We start from the raw sequence: 14387 nt of genomic DNA, 5'->3' as shown, positions 1-14387 counted from the left end.
CTTCCGCCCGCAGGGACTGTGCCAGCAGGCGCGCCCCTGCTTGTCCGCGCTGCGCTGCAGGGTGGCGCGCCTCTGCCTGGTGCTGTTCCGCCCATAGGAGCTCTATCCTCCGTCGCGCAGGAGCCTCCCGCGCCTAGCGCCGCCGCCGACGGGGCCCTGGCCGCAGGGCACGCTGCCATGGACGCCGATGCCGCTTCCATTGACGCTGCACCTGCTGTGATCGGTGTGGATGCCCTGGCCGCAGCTTTCGGCCCCACTGCCATGGCCGTAGGAGCCACTGTAGCTCGGGCGGCCAGGCTGGGGATGCCACTGGATGCAGCAGCCGCCAGCACCCCCCTGCAGCACGTCCCCGACAACTTCGTCTTCCCCGCCCCGCCTCCACAGCCTACCTCCGACCTTGCCGCCGCCCTCGTCATTGCCCGGCCGCGGCTGCGGAGGGACGGACCCACGTGCGTGAGGCTGACCTCGCTTGGGAGCGCGAGCGCGATGCGGCCGATGCCCTAGCCCGTCAGATCGCCGAAGTGGAGCAGCTCCTCGGCGTCCCTGCCTCACCAGACACCGGGACCACGTTCTCCGGATCAGCCGGTCCCCGCGCGTCTCACACCGCGGTCATCTAGCACGATCCGGCCGATCCTCTCGTGACGTAGCTCCACTACCAGGCCGGGGGTGTCCAGAACATCCGCCGCCTCGTTCCGGTAGCCCTCGAGCCGGAGTCGCCCAACTACGCTCGCTTGCGGGACCTGGTCCTCCTCACCCTCCGCCGCTACGCCCTCGATGACCACATCCTCATCGACGCCTCGGTTGCGGTTCAGACCCCCGCGTGGCTGCGCCTCGATAGCATCGTCCTCTCCTGGATCCTCGGGACGATCTCCCTCGACCTCCACGACCTCGTCCGTAACACTTTGAGCGCACGCGGGGCCTGGCTGGCGCTCAAGGGCCAGTTCCTGGGCAACGCCGAGGCCCGGGCACTGCGGCTCGACGCGAACTTCCGTACCTTCGTCCAGGGCGACCTCTCCGTCAGCGAGTTCTGCCGCCAGATGAAGGGCATGGCGGACTCTCTCGGCGACCTCGGCTGGCCCGTGGAGGACCGTATCTTGGTCCTCAACGTCCTCCGCGGGCTCAGTGACCGCTCGCCTACCTCCGAACGTGGATCACCCGGTAGCGGCCCTTCCCCACCTTCCTGTAGGTCTGGGACGACCTTGTCATGGAGGAGCTTACTCAGGGCCTCCAGCCTGAGCCACCTCCGCCCCGGGGTCCTCGACTGCTCTCGCTGCCACTCCTCCGCCCCGTCCTGCCCTGCCACCACAATCGTCACTTCTTGGTCCTCTCCCCCCCGGGCCGAGCGGGGGTGGGGGAGGGGGCTGTGGCGGCCGCCGTCGCTGTGGCGGGGGGCGTGGAGCAGGTCGTGTTCGCAACACGGTGCCGCCACCTCCACGGGGTGCAGCCTGGCCATCCTTCCACAACCCATGCTTAGGGCGCATCTCCTGGTGGCTAGCCTCGCCCGTCGGCGGCCATGCTTGCTGGTGCTTCCCCGGGGTTTCCCTCAGGGACCCCGTGAGCGGCATCTCCCGCGTCTATGTGGCCCGGGCCTGCCGGCTGGGACCAGGCGACCTTGGCCAACTCCTTCAGCACCATGGCCCTGACACCACCTGTTGGGCCGGAGTGGGTCGCCGACTCTGGGGCTACTTACCACACCACTTCTAACCCCGGTATACTTTCTTCTGTGCACCCTCCGTCTTCCTCTCTTCCTTCGTCCATTATGGTCGCAAATGGGTCGTGTCTTCTCGTGTTACATCTGTGGGTGCCGCTGGCCCCCATGGCTCGTTTCGTCTTCCTGATGATCTTGTTGCACCTTCTGTGGTTCACAACCTTCTTTCAATTCGTCGTTTTACAGCTGACAATTCCTGTTCTGTGGAGTTTGACTCTTCTGGTCTTACTGTGAAGGATTTGGCTTCCCGGCGTCCTCTTCTCCGATGTGACAGCACGGGTCCACTTTACACTCTTCGCTTTCCGGCTTCTGCCTCGCCTCCTTCGCCTGTTTTGTCAGCTGCCTTCGCCGCCACTACTTCCACTAGGCACCGGCGTCTCGGCCATCCTGGACGTGATGCCCTGATGCAGCTCAGTCGTAGTTGCGATATTCGATGTACTCGGGCTCATGATTAGCATTTGTGTCATGCGTGCCAACTGGGCCGTCATGTTCGTCTTCCTTTTCATAGTTCTTTTCAAGCGGCCCACATTTTTGACCTTGTACATTGCGACTTATGGACATCTCCTGTCATCAGTATTTCTAGATACAAAAACTATCTTGTGGTGGTTGATGATTATTCGCATTATTCCTAGACTTTTCCTTTACGTGCAAAGTCTGATGCTTTCCCCGCACTTGTCCACTTTTTCGCTTGGGTGTCCACACAATTCGGCCTCACCGTCAAGGCTGTCTAGTGTGACAATGGTCGGGAGTTTGATAACTCCACCTCCCGTGCCTTCTTTCTCTCTCACGGTGTCCAGTTGCGCATGTCTTGCCTGTATACCTCCTCTCAAAACGACAAGGCTGAGCGCAAGATTCGCACCACCAACGACACCATGCGTACTCTTCTCCTTCAGGCCTCGCTTCTTGCTCGCTTCTGGGCCGAGAGCTTGCACACCTCCACTTACCTCCTTAACCGCCTTCCTTCCGCTGCCTGTCCAGCTCCCACACCACACCACGCTCTCTTCGGTACCACCCTCGCTACGATCACCTTCGAGTCTTTGGGTGTGCGTGTAGGGCTGGATATCAAACCAGCTCGGCTCGTTAGTGGCTTGGCTCGTTATAGCTCGGCTCGTTATGGCTCGACTCATTATAGCTCGTTATACAAACGAGCTAGAAGGCTGGCTCGGCTCGTTAGTGAGCTCGAGCAGCTTGTTTGGCTCGCGAGCCAAATCATAAAAACATAGTACAAAGAGACTATAAATTTATAAAAGTAATCGAGCAACAAATACATCACATGCATACTTAAAATGAACTAAACAAAGTACTTATAGCTTTAACAATTCAACAAACAATTTTTACGTTCACGACCGTGGCTATATGATAGTCATACTCATACAGTTTAAGCATCATCCATTGATGGATAAATTTAGGGATTTATGAATGGGCTAGGTCGAGCTATTGAGAAATATTTAGGCATGTAGCCGAGACAATTTTAGTTGCTAGTATGATAATTGACTGGCTCGTTATGGCTCAAGAGCAGCTCACGAGCTGGCTCGAGCTGGCTCGTTATAAAACGAGCTGGCTCATTATAAAACGAGCTGGCTCGTTATAAAACGAGTCGAGCTCGAGCCGAGCTATTAACGAGCGAGTCGAGCGAGCTAGCGAGTTACGAGTTTTTTGTCCGGCCTTATGTGCGTGTTACCTGAACACCATCGCCACCGCTCCTCACAAGCTAGCTCCCCGTTCGACTCTCTGTGTTTTCCTTGGGTACTCTCCGGATCACAAGGGGTACCGATGCTACGACCTTACCTCTCCTCGCGTCCTCATATCTCGCCTTGTGGTGTTCGATGAGTCTGTCTTTCCCTTTTCCACCACTACCACTCCAGCTTCCACCTCGGAGCTTGACCTCTCCTCTGTGTTTCCTACTGACCCGGTGGTCGAGCCACCTTTGCCGGTGTTTCCTGCAGGTACTGCTACGTTGCCTGTCGCCCGTGACACCTCGGGGCCTCTACCCTGCCCGTGTCTCGAGGGGTCACCTTCCGGCCCGACCCCTGCGCACGACATGGGTCCTGGGTCGGCACCTCTGACTCCGGCCCCACCGGCACGCTTCGCCCAGCTGGTGCGTGTCTACTAGCGACGTGCTCCCGGCGTGGGTCTCCGGTCAGCGTCTACCACTTCGGCCCCACCGGCACGCTTCGCCCAGCCGGTGCGCGTCTACCAGCGACGTGCCTGGCTGGCGCCGCTGCCTTCGTCGGCGCCGGTGGCCCCCTCTTCGCCGAGGTCACCTATGCCACCGGCGACGTCTTCCCCGCCGGCGACACCGACCCCGCCGCCGAGGCCCCCAGCTACCCGGGTCGTGACGCCGGTGTACCACCCTCCGCTCCTTCACTGACACCCGCGTCATGTTCACCCAATGGTGACGCGACACACAGCTGGTACCCTGCAGCTCCGGGCTCTTGCGGCGATGCCCGTGGACTCGCAGGTCTCCCCGATACCCTTTTCCGTCCGCGAGGCTTTGCTGGACCCTCGCTGGCGCCGAGCGATGGAAGAGGAGTACGCGGCTCTCCTCGACAACCAGACTTGGGATCTGGTCCCTCGTCCACCGGGCTCCAACATCGTCACCACAAGTGGATCTGGACCCACAAGCGCCGGGTTGACGACACTCTTGAGCGGTACAAGGCTCGCTGGGTTCTCCGGGGCTTTACTCAGCGCCCCGGTGTGGACTATGACGAGACCTTCAGCCTGATGGTGAAGCCGGCCACCGTCCGCACGGTAATCTCGTCGGCTCTCACGCGCGGGTGGCCCGTGCATCAGCTAGATGTGAAGAATGCCTTTCTACATGGCGTTCTCACTGAGACAGTCTACTACAGTCAGCCGGCGGGGTTTGTTGACTCTTCTCATCCCGACATGGTGTGTCGGCTTAACAAGTCTCTCTACGGCCTCAAGCAGGCCCCCCGGGCGTGGAACCATTGGTTTGCTGCTTTCCTACTGACTCTGGGGTTTTTGAGGCCAAGTCAGATACCTCTTTGTTCATCTATCACCATGGCGCTGAGACTGTATACCTGCTGCTCTATGTTGATGACATTGTCCTCATAGCCTCCAGTGAGTCACTTCTTCGGCGGATCATTGCCTCCAGTGTGTTTTTGATGAAGCAGCCCCTGATATTGGAAGAATTGTGATCATTGCTAGAGATGAGCGTAAATTATGGTCGTTGGCTGGGGCTAGAGGTATTTCCCTCCTAACTGCCCCCCTTTCAGATTGCTAGGATCCTTGAACCTTTGCTGGTCGCCTCTTGAAGCTTAGCCTCGGGCGCGATTCATCCCAAGGATCAGGGGTGTGTGTGTGGGTGGGGGGGTATGTGTGTGTGTTTGTGTGTGTTTGTGCTGGACGTGTGTTGTATGGGTGTCTTTCACTTCTTAATAGAATGATGCGCAGCTCTCCTGCGTTTTCGAGAAAAAAAAGGAGTTTGCTATGAAGGATATGGGTGCCCTACATCACTTCCTCGGAGTCACTGTTGAGCCTCACCCTGCTGGATTACTCCTTCACCAGCGGCAGTACACTCTTGATATCCTGGAGAGAGCTGGGATGACTGACTGCAAGCTCTGCTCTACTCCAGTTGAGACACAGGGCAAGCTATCAGAGGCAGAGGGTACACCAGTGACAGATTCCACTGCATATCGGAGTCTTGCTGGGGCACTTCAGTACCTCACCTTCACCCGGCCGGACATCACCTATGCAGTTCAGTAGATATGTCTCCATATGCATGATCCCTGGGAGCCACACCTCACCACTCTCAAGCGGATCCTTCGCTACCTCCCTGGCACCGTCGACTTCGGTCTCCTCCTTCACCGACGGTCGTCCTCCACCGAACTGGTCGTCGACACTAACGCCGACTGGGCCGGGTGCCCGGACACTCGTCGCTCTACCTTCGGCTACGCCGTCTTCTTAGGCGGCAACCTGGTGTCCTGGTCGTCCAAGCGACAGCAGGTCGTCTCCCGCTCCAGTGCCGAGGCGGAGTACCGCGCCGTTGCTAACGGCATGGCTGAGGCTTCCTGGCTTTGGCAGCTCCTCGCCGAGCTCTATAGCCCTCTCTCCCGGAGCGCGCTGGTCTACTGCGACAACGTCAGTGCGGTGTACCTCTCCACCAACCCGGTTCAGCACCAGAGGACCAAGCATGTGGAGATCGATCTACACTTCGTCCACGATTGGGTCGCCATCGGCGATGTTCGGGTCCTCTATGTCCCGACCACCTCCCAGTTTGCCGATATCTTCACCAAGGGTCTCCCGTCCTCGACTTTCACCGAGTTCCGCTCCAGCCTCAACATCACCAGTGGCTAGTTGCGTCTGTGGGGGGCTCGTGTGTTGTACTTCTTTTCGTGTTCAGTCTGCAAACTCCGCTGCGCTGTGTAATGCAGGCCCATGTGGCTTGGCCCATGAGGCCCATGTATCCATAACTATATGGCCACCCTGGTTAGGGTTGGCCCAAAGAATGAAACCCTAATTCTAACAGTTGCAAATGTAGCACCTTTGGATAACCCTTTTACATGAAACGAAGCTGAAAGTGTAAGAGAGATGTTATGTGTGGGCCTGTTCTTTGCATGAGGAGCTGGGCTTAAAGTAGATTTTGGACACGGGTGTTAGAGCATAACCCTCGCTGCATGTGCGCTTGTTGCATTGTACTCCCTCCTTCCAGAAAAACATGCAGTTCTAGTAGTGTCATGGTTTAGTATGTCAAGTTTGATTAATTATAGATAAAAAAAAGTATCACTGTTTATAATATCAAATAAATACCATTAGATTAGTTACAAAATGTATTTTCTTAATAAATTAACTTGGAGTCATAAATGTGAATAGAATTCACTAGAAATTTGGTCAAACATAAGCTAGTTTTGCCGGCACGCAACACATAGTTGCATGTTTTCTTGGACAGAGGGAGTACGTTGCTAGGGGTGCAATTGCACAACTATGTACCGAGGGGTGGTTCTAGGCATCTGCTGCGTATGTGGTGAGTTGCCGAGGGAGACAACCCTTAAGGCACACCCTAGCCCATTAGTAGCTTGTAATAGTTGGCCCATATATGGTTATAGTTGGGTTTGATACCACCTTAGAAGTTTAGGAGGGTGAGGGTGATAATCCTTGCTGCTCTAAACGTGTATCTCTGAGTTAACTGTTTTACACAAAGCAAGGACAAAAGTGTAAGAGAGGTGCATCGCGTATGCAGTGTCATTCTGTGTCCAAAATCTTCTTATGGCCTAGCTCCTCACATGGAATTGGCCCGCATACGCATGACACCTTTCTTACAGTTACATCCTCACTTCGTGTACAAGGGTTAAGAGGTTCTACGTTTGGAATGACAATGATTATAAGTTGGTTGTCAATCCTTCTAAACTTGCAAGGTATTAAGACCACCTACTACTACTATATATGGGCCAACTACTACAGGCTGGGGTGTTATAGTGTGTTCATTTGACATTACGAGGTTAGACTCACCTTGCTTGGTGAGGGTAGGTTATACCAAGCATATATGACTTCTAGAGTCTGTCTCCTACCTCTTGTTAAACCTTTTACATAAAGCAGTGAGGAAATTGCAAGTAGATTGATGGAAGTGTGTAGTTTACTCTTCATGCAGAGTAGATTTGAGTTGTTTGGCCTCAGATGTTACAAATTGTACCAATGTTTTCGGGTCGGCTGGTCGAACCTGGTCGACCTGGGACCGACCAAACGATTAATCATGATTAATCGTCGACCAGGTCGGTTAATCGAACCTGGTCGTCCATCTGGTCGTCCATGTATATCAGGATATATACCTATATATATACCTCTCTATATATACTGTATCATACACAATAAAGGAAGCATCAAGACTGCATTAGTGTTTAGCTGGTGACTTATGTATGGGAGTTGTTTTCCTCTCTTTTCTGCACTGTCCAGAGGTCCATATTCATGTCCCAAACTCCATTTCTTTGCTGACTTGCTGCTGGAAGCCTGGATTACCATAATTAGCAAGCAGCAACACTAATGGAGTCTTGATCTCGACTCAACTCAAGCAGCAACACTAATGCAGTCTTGATCTTGACTCAACTTAACAACAGCACTGCTGCAATAGCAAATAACTGCACTTAGAGTAAGATGGTCATGGCTCAAGAAATCTGAACCTAATAAACCCTGGGCAAGTTTACCACTTCATGTAAGCAAGGATGTTCAATGCCTTCTCTCCCTGGCCACTATTACTGAAATTGAGGATGGAGCCAATACCCTCTTTTGGAAGGACAAATGGTTCTCTGGTAAAAGCATCCAAGATCTGGCACCCAATCTTTATGTCCTAGTTTCCAAAAGAAGGGCAGGCAGACGCACTTTGATGGCTGCTCTTGAGGAGGATAAATGGTTAGATGATATTCAAGGGGAAATATCAGTGCAAGCCTTGTTGGAATATTTTGAACTATGGGATTTATTAGAAGGAGTGGTATTACAGGAGGGGATCTCTGATAGGCACATTTGGAGACTTTCATCCTCAAGAGAATATACTGCTAAATCTGCCTATGATGCGCTCTTTGAGGGAGCCCTCAGTTTTGCCCCATATGAGCGCATTTGGAAATCTTGGGCGCCCCCTAAGTGCCGCTTCTTCATGTGGCTGGTTGCTCTCAATCGCTGTTGGACAGCAGACAGGTTAGCTCGGCGAGGTCTTCCTCACCCAGACCGGTGCCTATTATGTGATCAAGAGAAAGAGAACATCCGGCACCTTCTCATTGGATGTGTGTTTGCAAGACATTTCTGGCATGACACCCTACATAGCTTCGGTCTTGCAGCACTTGCCCCGCAGCCAGTCGATTCCTACTTTGATGCCTGGTGGGATAAGGTGGTCTTGACAGTAAGTGAAGATGCACGAAAAGGATTGAATTCCCTCATCATCCTAGGTGCTTGGACCATCTGGAAGCATCGATAATGACTGCATCTTCAATGGCGCTACCCCTAGATTGTCTACGGCTTTGAACCTGGCTCGGGAGGAGACCATTTTATGGTCTTTAGCTGGTGCTAAGGGGATGTCCCTGCACGCAGCTTGGGATGGTGGGTAGAAGGTCTATGGTCAGGTCGTCCTTCTCAGTCATAGCCGATTAGTTTCAGTCAGTCTGTTTGTGAGTGTGGGTGTGTGTTTGGGTCTCTGTATGACTCCCTTTTTCTTCTTTTAATACAATGATACGCAATTCTCCTGCGTATTCGAGAAAAAATAGCAAATAACTAACATTAGCAGACCATAGCAGCCACACAACCAGCACATTACATAACTAAAGTCTATGTCCTGGTTAAACAGGCCCAAAAACAGAGTAACCAAACTGGTCGTCCATGTCCTGGTTGGACGACTACTCGCGATTAATCGTCGACTAATCGGACAACCAGCTTTCTGGTCGAGCTGGTCGAGTCGGACCTCCTAATCGAACACTTGGGGCCGACCAGGACGACTAATCGCGATTAATCGGACAACCTGAAAACACTGAATTTTACTAGAGTGACTTTTGCAGCACATGCGGGCCGAGGGCGTGGACATCGGGTGCATGGAGCGTATAGGTCATGACATGGCACATGGTTCAGCACTAAGCGCATCGTAAAGGTCATGACATGGCACATGGTTCAGCACTAAGCGCATGGTTGCTTGTGTGCCAGTTGGGAACTTCTGGGTCATCGTTTGCCTGGTTGTGGATTTGTTGGGCCGACATTATTATGTGATATACAATCCATCTTGAATTTGGCCTATGATGAACCTTGGGATGTGTTTATGTGAGATTGTGGGTAGGTTTAGTCCTACATTGTTTGGGGAGAGTGGTTAAACTAGCATATAATTAGGCTTCTAGAGTCCATGTCTACTTCAGGTTAACCTTCTCAGGTGAAGCGAGGATGATAGTTTAAGTGAGTTGATAGAACTGTGGTTCACTCACCATGTAGATAAGAGCTGTTTGGACTCAGGGCATTACAATCTCTGACTACTCAGACCACAGTTTTTGCTATCACAGTTTAAAAAGAGATGAGTAATTGTTGCATTTTTCTCATGACATGAATATATCAGCCACTTGTTAGGAATAGCAAGCTTCTGAAGAGCAGGAATAAGGATTGGCTTCACATCTCTGAAATTGAGAGCTGCTGCAGCAGCATAAAAAGATTGGACTAAGTAGAGTTCATTTTTAGGGAAAACAATATGTAAATCTGCAATCATCTCGTAATTGAACTCAATACAACTGCAATCATCGCCCGTTTGAACTTAATATATGTAGCTATAGACACCAAATCCTCCACATTCTGTGCAGTCTTGTCCTCGCATCTCCTAAATTGTTTTGCTTTTATTAAATATTTTTTATGAGGTGGAAGGAGAGGTGCAAGGGGGTTGGCCTATGACTTGACTACCATCCACAAATTGAGCCTATGGTAGCAGTAGAGCTGGTCTATGCAGAACTAACAAATTATTAACATTAAATATAACATTTGCAATGTGGATCAAGTTCCTATCCGGTCCAAAGATATAATCCTATAACTGCTGGATATATCTCTACTTAATTGTTGTGTTGTATTCTTTGTGTAGCAATAGTTTGCAGCTTATGCCTTAGCAAATACATTTTCAGATAAATGTATCTTCTGTACTGGCTGGCAATACATGCTAATTTAGGTTTTATCTGTTATAGATTAAAGAGGGTGATCGAGTGGTATTATTTGAACCATACTACAGAATCCTTGATGCATCATGTAAAGACAAGGTACACCTTTTGTATCATGGTATTCTACCTCCAATCACACTATATCACCTCAGATAGCATATTGCTAATGGTATACATAGCACATTATATGTTTAGGTACATTTTAACTTGCACCATCTCACTCATGCTCCCTTGTGTACGGATTATAAATTACTAATTTCACTAATCTTAACTTAAGGATGATACTTGTATTCTCAAAAATATACCCTTACATCTGCAGTCTCTAATGCAAAAGCTTTTGTGGTAACAGTTGGTATGTTACCACCTCTGATCAACTCGTGGCCTATCCATTTGTTTACAGACCAATATAGGAAAGCAACGGGAAGAGTTGGCCCATTAGACTATATCAAATAAAATGATGAATGATTAGTATAGATTTCTGCCATCACAATTAAAGCATTAAATAAAAGAGTAACAAGTGAACTCGCCCATTAGTCTTTTCTTTACTGTGTATAGAAATGCATCTTATAAAAGCTTATAAAAGTGAAACCTAATCTTGTTAATGTAGTCATTATCTACATAATCCTTAGAATTAACATTTGGTTCGCTTATCTCCAGATAACCTACTGAACTAACATTTGGTTCGATTTATTACCCCAACTATTTCTGTTAGTCTAATTTACGCTTAGCAAGGTTATTTTGTTCTCCGAATACAAGTTGAGTTTTAATTTCAAATCTTCTGAGGTTACAAAGAATATCATGGTTCATGTTAAAAATACATCATAAAGTTTTCATCATTATATCGATGGGTTAGGATATTGTGATGGGTTAGGACATTTAATAATAAGTTACCCGAGAGATACAAAATTGTACAAAAAAAATTGTGAATAATTCATAATGTATTTTCTTTTAACATAACATATGATATCCACCATCATCCCACAAGATTTGAAACTCAATTTGTACTTGATGAAACAAAAATACAAATCTTGTTACGAGGTAATTAGACCAACTATCAGGACAGCTTGCAGAGAGTAATTTAGATCCCCCCCCCCTAAATTAACATCTTAAACACTAAAATATTATGTTATAATCAGATCAAGAAGTTTGTGGTTATTGAAAAGGTTGACATTACTGGTTCCCTTGATTTTATGGATCAGTTATGTTTATAATGACAACCTATTAATTGTTAATGTACAACGTATATTTTCAGTTTACTTATTCTTTATTTGATACCTGCAGCACTATCAGTTCAAATCAATACGGGTGGACTTTCCAGAACAAATTCTAATTAACGAGAGAGCTCCCGCACCTCATCATGTTGCACGGGCATCAATCCATGCACACAACAGATCGTGAGCGGTGAAAATTGGATTTTGATACCTATCATATTGGACATGTTGTGGACACGTGGCCACTAGCTTGCATTGCTCTATGCCCCAAAAGGTTAACACTGGCATGAAATGTGCTGAGCACACCGTTTTATGCAATCTGCTAGTGCTTTAGTTTGAAGTTGGTAGCCAGTATTTTGTGTTTGCTGTTTATTAGACTATTAGAGGAAAACCATTCAGCAAGTTTTTATCAGGGAACTGTGCGACGTCAATATGGTGGGCAGCTGGGCATATCATGTGTACTATTCTGTAAATGTAGAGTGCAATGTTAAAATGTCTAAGGAATAGTTGGGAACACGGTAACCAGGCCTAGTGGCTTGTTTCTTTCTCAATCTGTCCAATTTTCGTCAGGCCTTGTTCGGATATATGTGTATCAACTTGAATCCATATATGTTGGAGTGCATTGAACTGGAACTTAGTTTAATTTTACTGCAATCCACTTCACATGTCGATTGAGATGAATACATGCGCAACCAAACAATGCTTTAGTTTGTTTCTGAAAGCACACCCTTCTCACAACTCTATTAACAAACATACCATCTAACACGGAATGAGAAGAATTCAAAAGTCTCTCTCTACTTGTATCTCATTTTAGTTTTAGAGCAAGGCAAGAAGCTTCATTGGAGAGCTTGAACATCTAGAAGGAATCTTGGTATGATCAATATGAAGAGTTCTATGTTCTTGTTCTTATCATATCAATATAGTTATGTTATGAAATTAGAGCTAAGTTCTTATGCACATAGATCTTTATGCTTAATCTTTCATACATATATGTTTAGATCAAGACCTAAATTGACATAGTTAGTTCTACTTTAAGATTAGTTTTGGTCATTATATTCTTGCGGGTTCGTCATCCGTCCCCACGGTGGATGTTATAGGCCTTGTTTACTTACACCCAAAATTTTTCAAGATTCCTCGTCACATCAAATCTTTAGACATATGCATGGAGTATTAAATATTGATAAAAATAAAAACTAATTACACAATTTGGTCGAAATTGACGAGACGAATCTTTTGAGCCTAGTTAGTCCATGGTTGGACAATAATTATCACAAACAAACGAAAGTGCTACAGTGTAACGCAATTTTTTTGTTGTGGAACTAAACATAGCCATGGTAGAGGACTTCTAATAAAGACAAATGTTCTCAGCCGACATTAGAGTAGTAGTCGATAGCATAGACGTGGTGTCTATGCTAGGGGCTCTTCGTTTGCCTCATATCCCACGGTTGAGGAGAAGACGGTAGATGGTGACAGCTTTATCGATCTCTTTTAACCTCCCACGTTCGGATACGGCGTAGAGCCATACGTGGAGGTACTTGGTAGACTAGGTATAAGTCGATGCCTGAAGTGAGCCTCTAGTGACCTAAGCTATCTTAACTTAGGATATCTACCCTTAGAAATTCATGTATTTGTATGATATGCTAATCTTAGCATAGCTATACAAGTTAAGCCGCTCTAGTTTAGGAATATTCTTTTGTTCTTTCTTTTATCTTTATCCTTGAGATTGACTTGAGTGTGTGTCACACTATCCAATATGTATCCTATCTTACCCTTGTCATGAACTTCGGATTATTATACAGTCATGTTATCTTAACCATATCCCTACTATAGACTTTTATACCATGCCTTTCTTTGGGAAAAATATAACTGAATGAAAGCATCTAGGCCCCTAATGAGTTTCGGTTATTAATGACAATGTTGATTACTATGACTAACGTGTGTTTTGCATCGGCAAAGTCATTTGTGTTAGGTCATTGTAATGGTGATCGATGGACTAGGATGTTCATGCCCACTTGATGATGGAAATTGTTTAGGTTTTCAAAGGATTGTTGGACATCGTTAAGACTAGACTAGGTCTAAGTGCCTTTTGGAGTTGAAGGGCACTTAGAGTAGTTTAGGACTTTGCTTTTCCTTTAATCGTACTATTAAGAGGGGCATTGAAGGGGTGGCTTGACCTAGACAAGGCTTTAGGTTTAGGTGTGGTGCACACTTGATAAATCTAGCACTAGGCAGCTCTGAGAAAGTCCTTAGTTCGAGAGAATCAAACTTCATTTTGGAAAGTTCACGATTCGACGAAGTGTTGATGTTTTAGGAGCACCGGATGCTGGCACCGGACGCTACAGTGTGACTGTTGGCGCGTCCGGTGTATGCTGGAGTTGAGCCCGCGCGCCAAGTGCTTAGGGTTAGGCACCGGACGCACGCATCGGACCCTACGGGTACGTCCGGTCCCTTACCTAGAGAGGGTTGCAAAACTATTTCTCACCGGACGAGACCTAAGTGAGACATCGGACAATCGAAGGAGCGTCCGGTGTGAGGAAGTTTTGCAAGTACAACTAGCCGTTGCAGTTGCACCGGACACTCTGTAGAGTGCGTCCGGTGCAACATCAAGCGTGTCTGGTGCACTCATTTTATTTGGAATTCGAGTGGCCGGCCCTTGGACTTGATGGGGAGTATTTATACTCCTCCACCTCGTCCAAGAGAGGTATCTTGCCCATTTGTTTAGCTAAGAAACACCTTGTGGTGCAAGAGAGAAGCAAGAGCCTAGAGAAGATTGAGAATTGAGTGATTTCTTGAGATAATTCTTCTCCAAGAGTTCAAGTGTGCATCCACCACTCTCTAGTGCCTTGT

The 14387-nt window shown here is 48.4% G+C and overlaps 1 protein-coding gene across 3 annotated transcripts in view; it reads left to right on the top strand.

The window, feature by feature from the left end:
- Window positions 1-12209, top strand: part of LOC8069596 (tetratricopeptide repeat protein 5) — a 44058-nt gene extending 31849 nt beyond the window's left edge. For 2 of the 3 annotated variants that reach the window (XM_021457596.1, XM_002457869.2), the window contains 2 exons: window positions 10357-10428; window positions 11611-12209. In XM_021457596.1, coding sequence (XP_021313271.1) covers window positions 10357-10428; window positions 11611-11659 — 121 coding nt within the window. In that variant the 3' untranslated portion in view covers window positions 11660-12209. The remainder of the gene's footprint in view (window positions 1-10356; window positions 10429-11610) is intronic. The other variant, XM_021457595.1, reaches the window with a different exon arrangement.

Source organism: Sorghum bicolor, chromosome 3 (assembly GCF_000003195.3).
Source record: "Sorghum bicolor cultivar BTx623 chromosome 3, Sorghum_bicolor_NCBIv3, whole genome shotgun sequence".
In the NCBI taxonomy this organism is placed as follows: domain Eukaryota; kingdom Viridiplantae; phylum Streptophyta; class Magnoliopsida; order Poales; family Poaceae; genus Sorghum; species Sorghum bicolor.
This window is presented reverse-complemented; position numbering and strand designations above follow the sequence as displayed.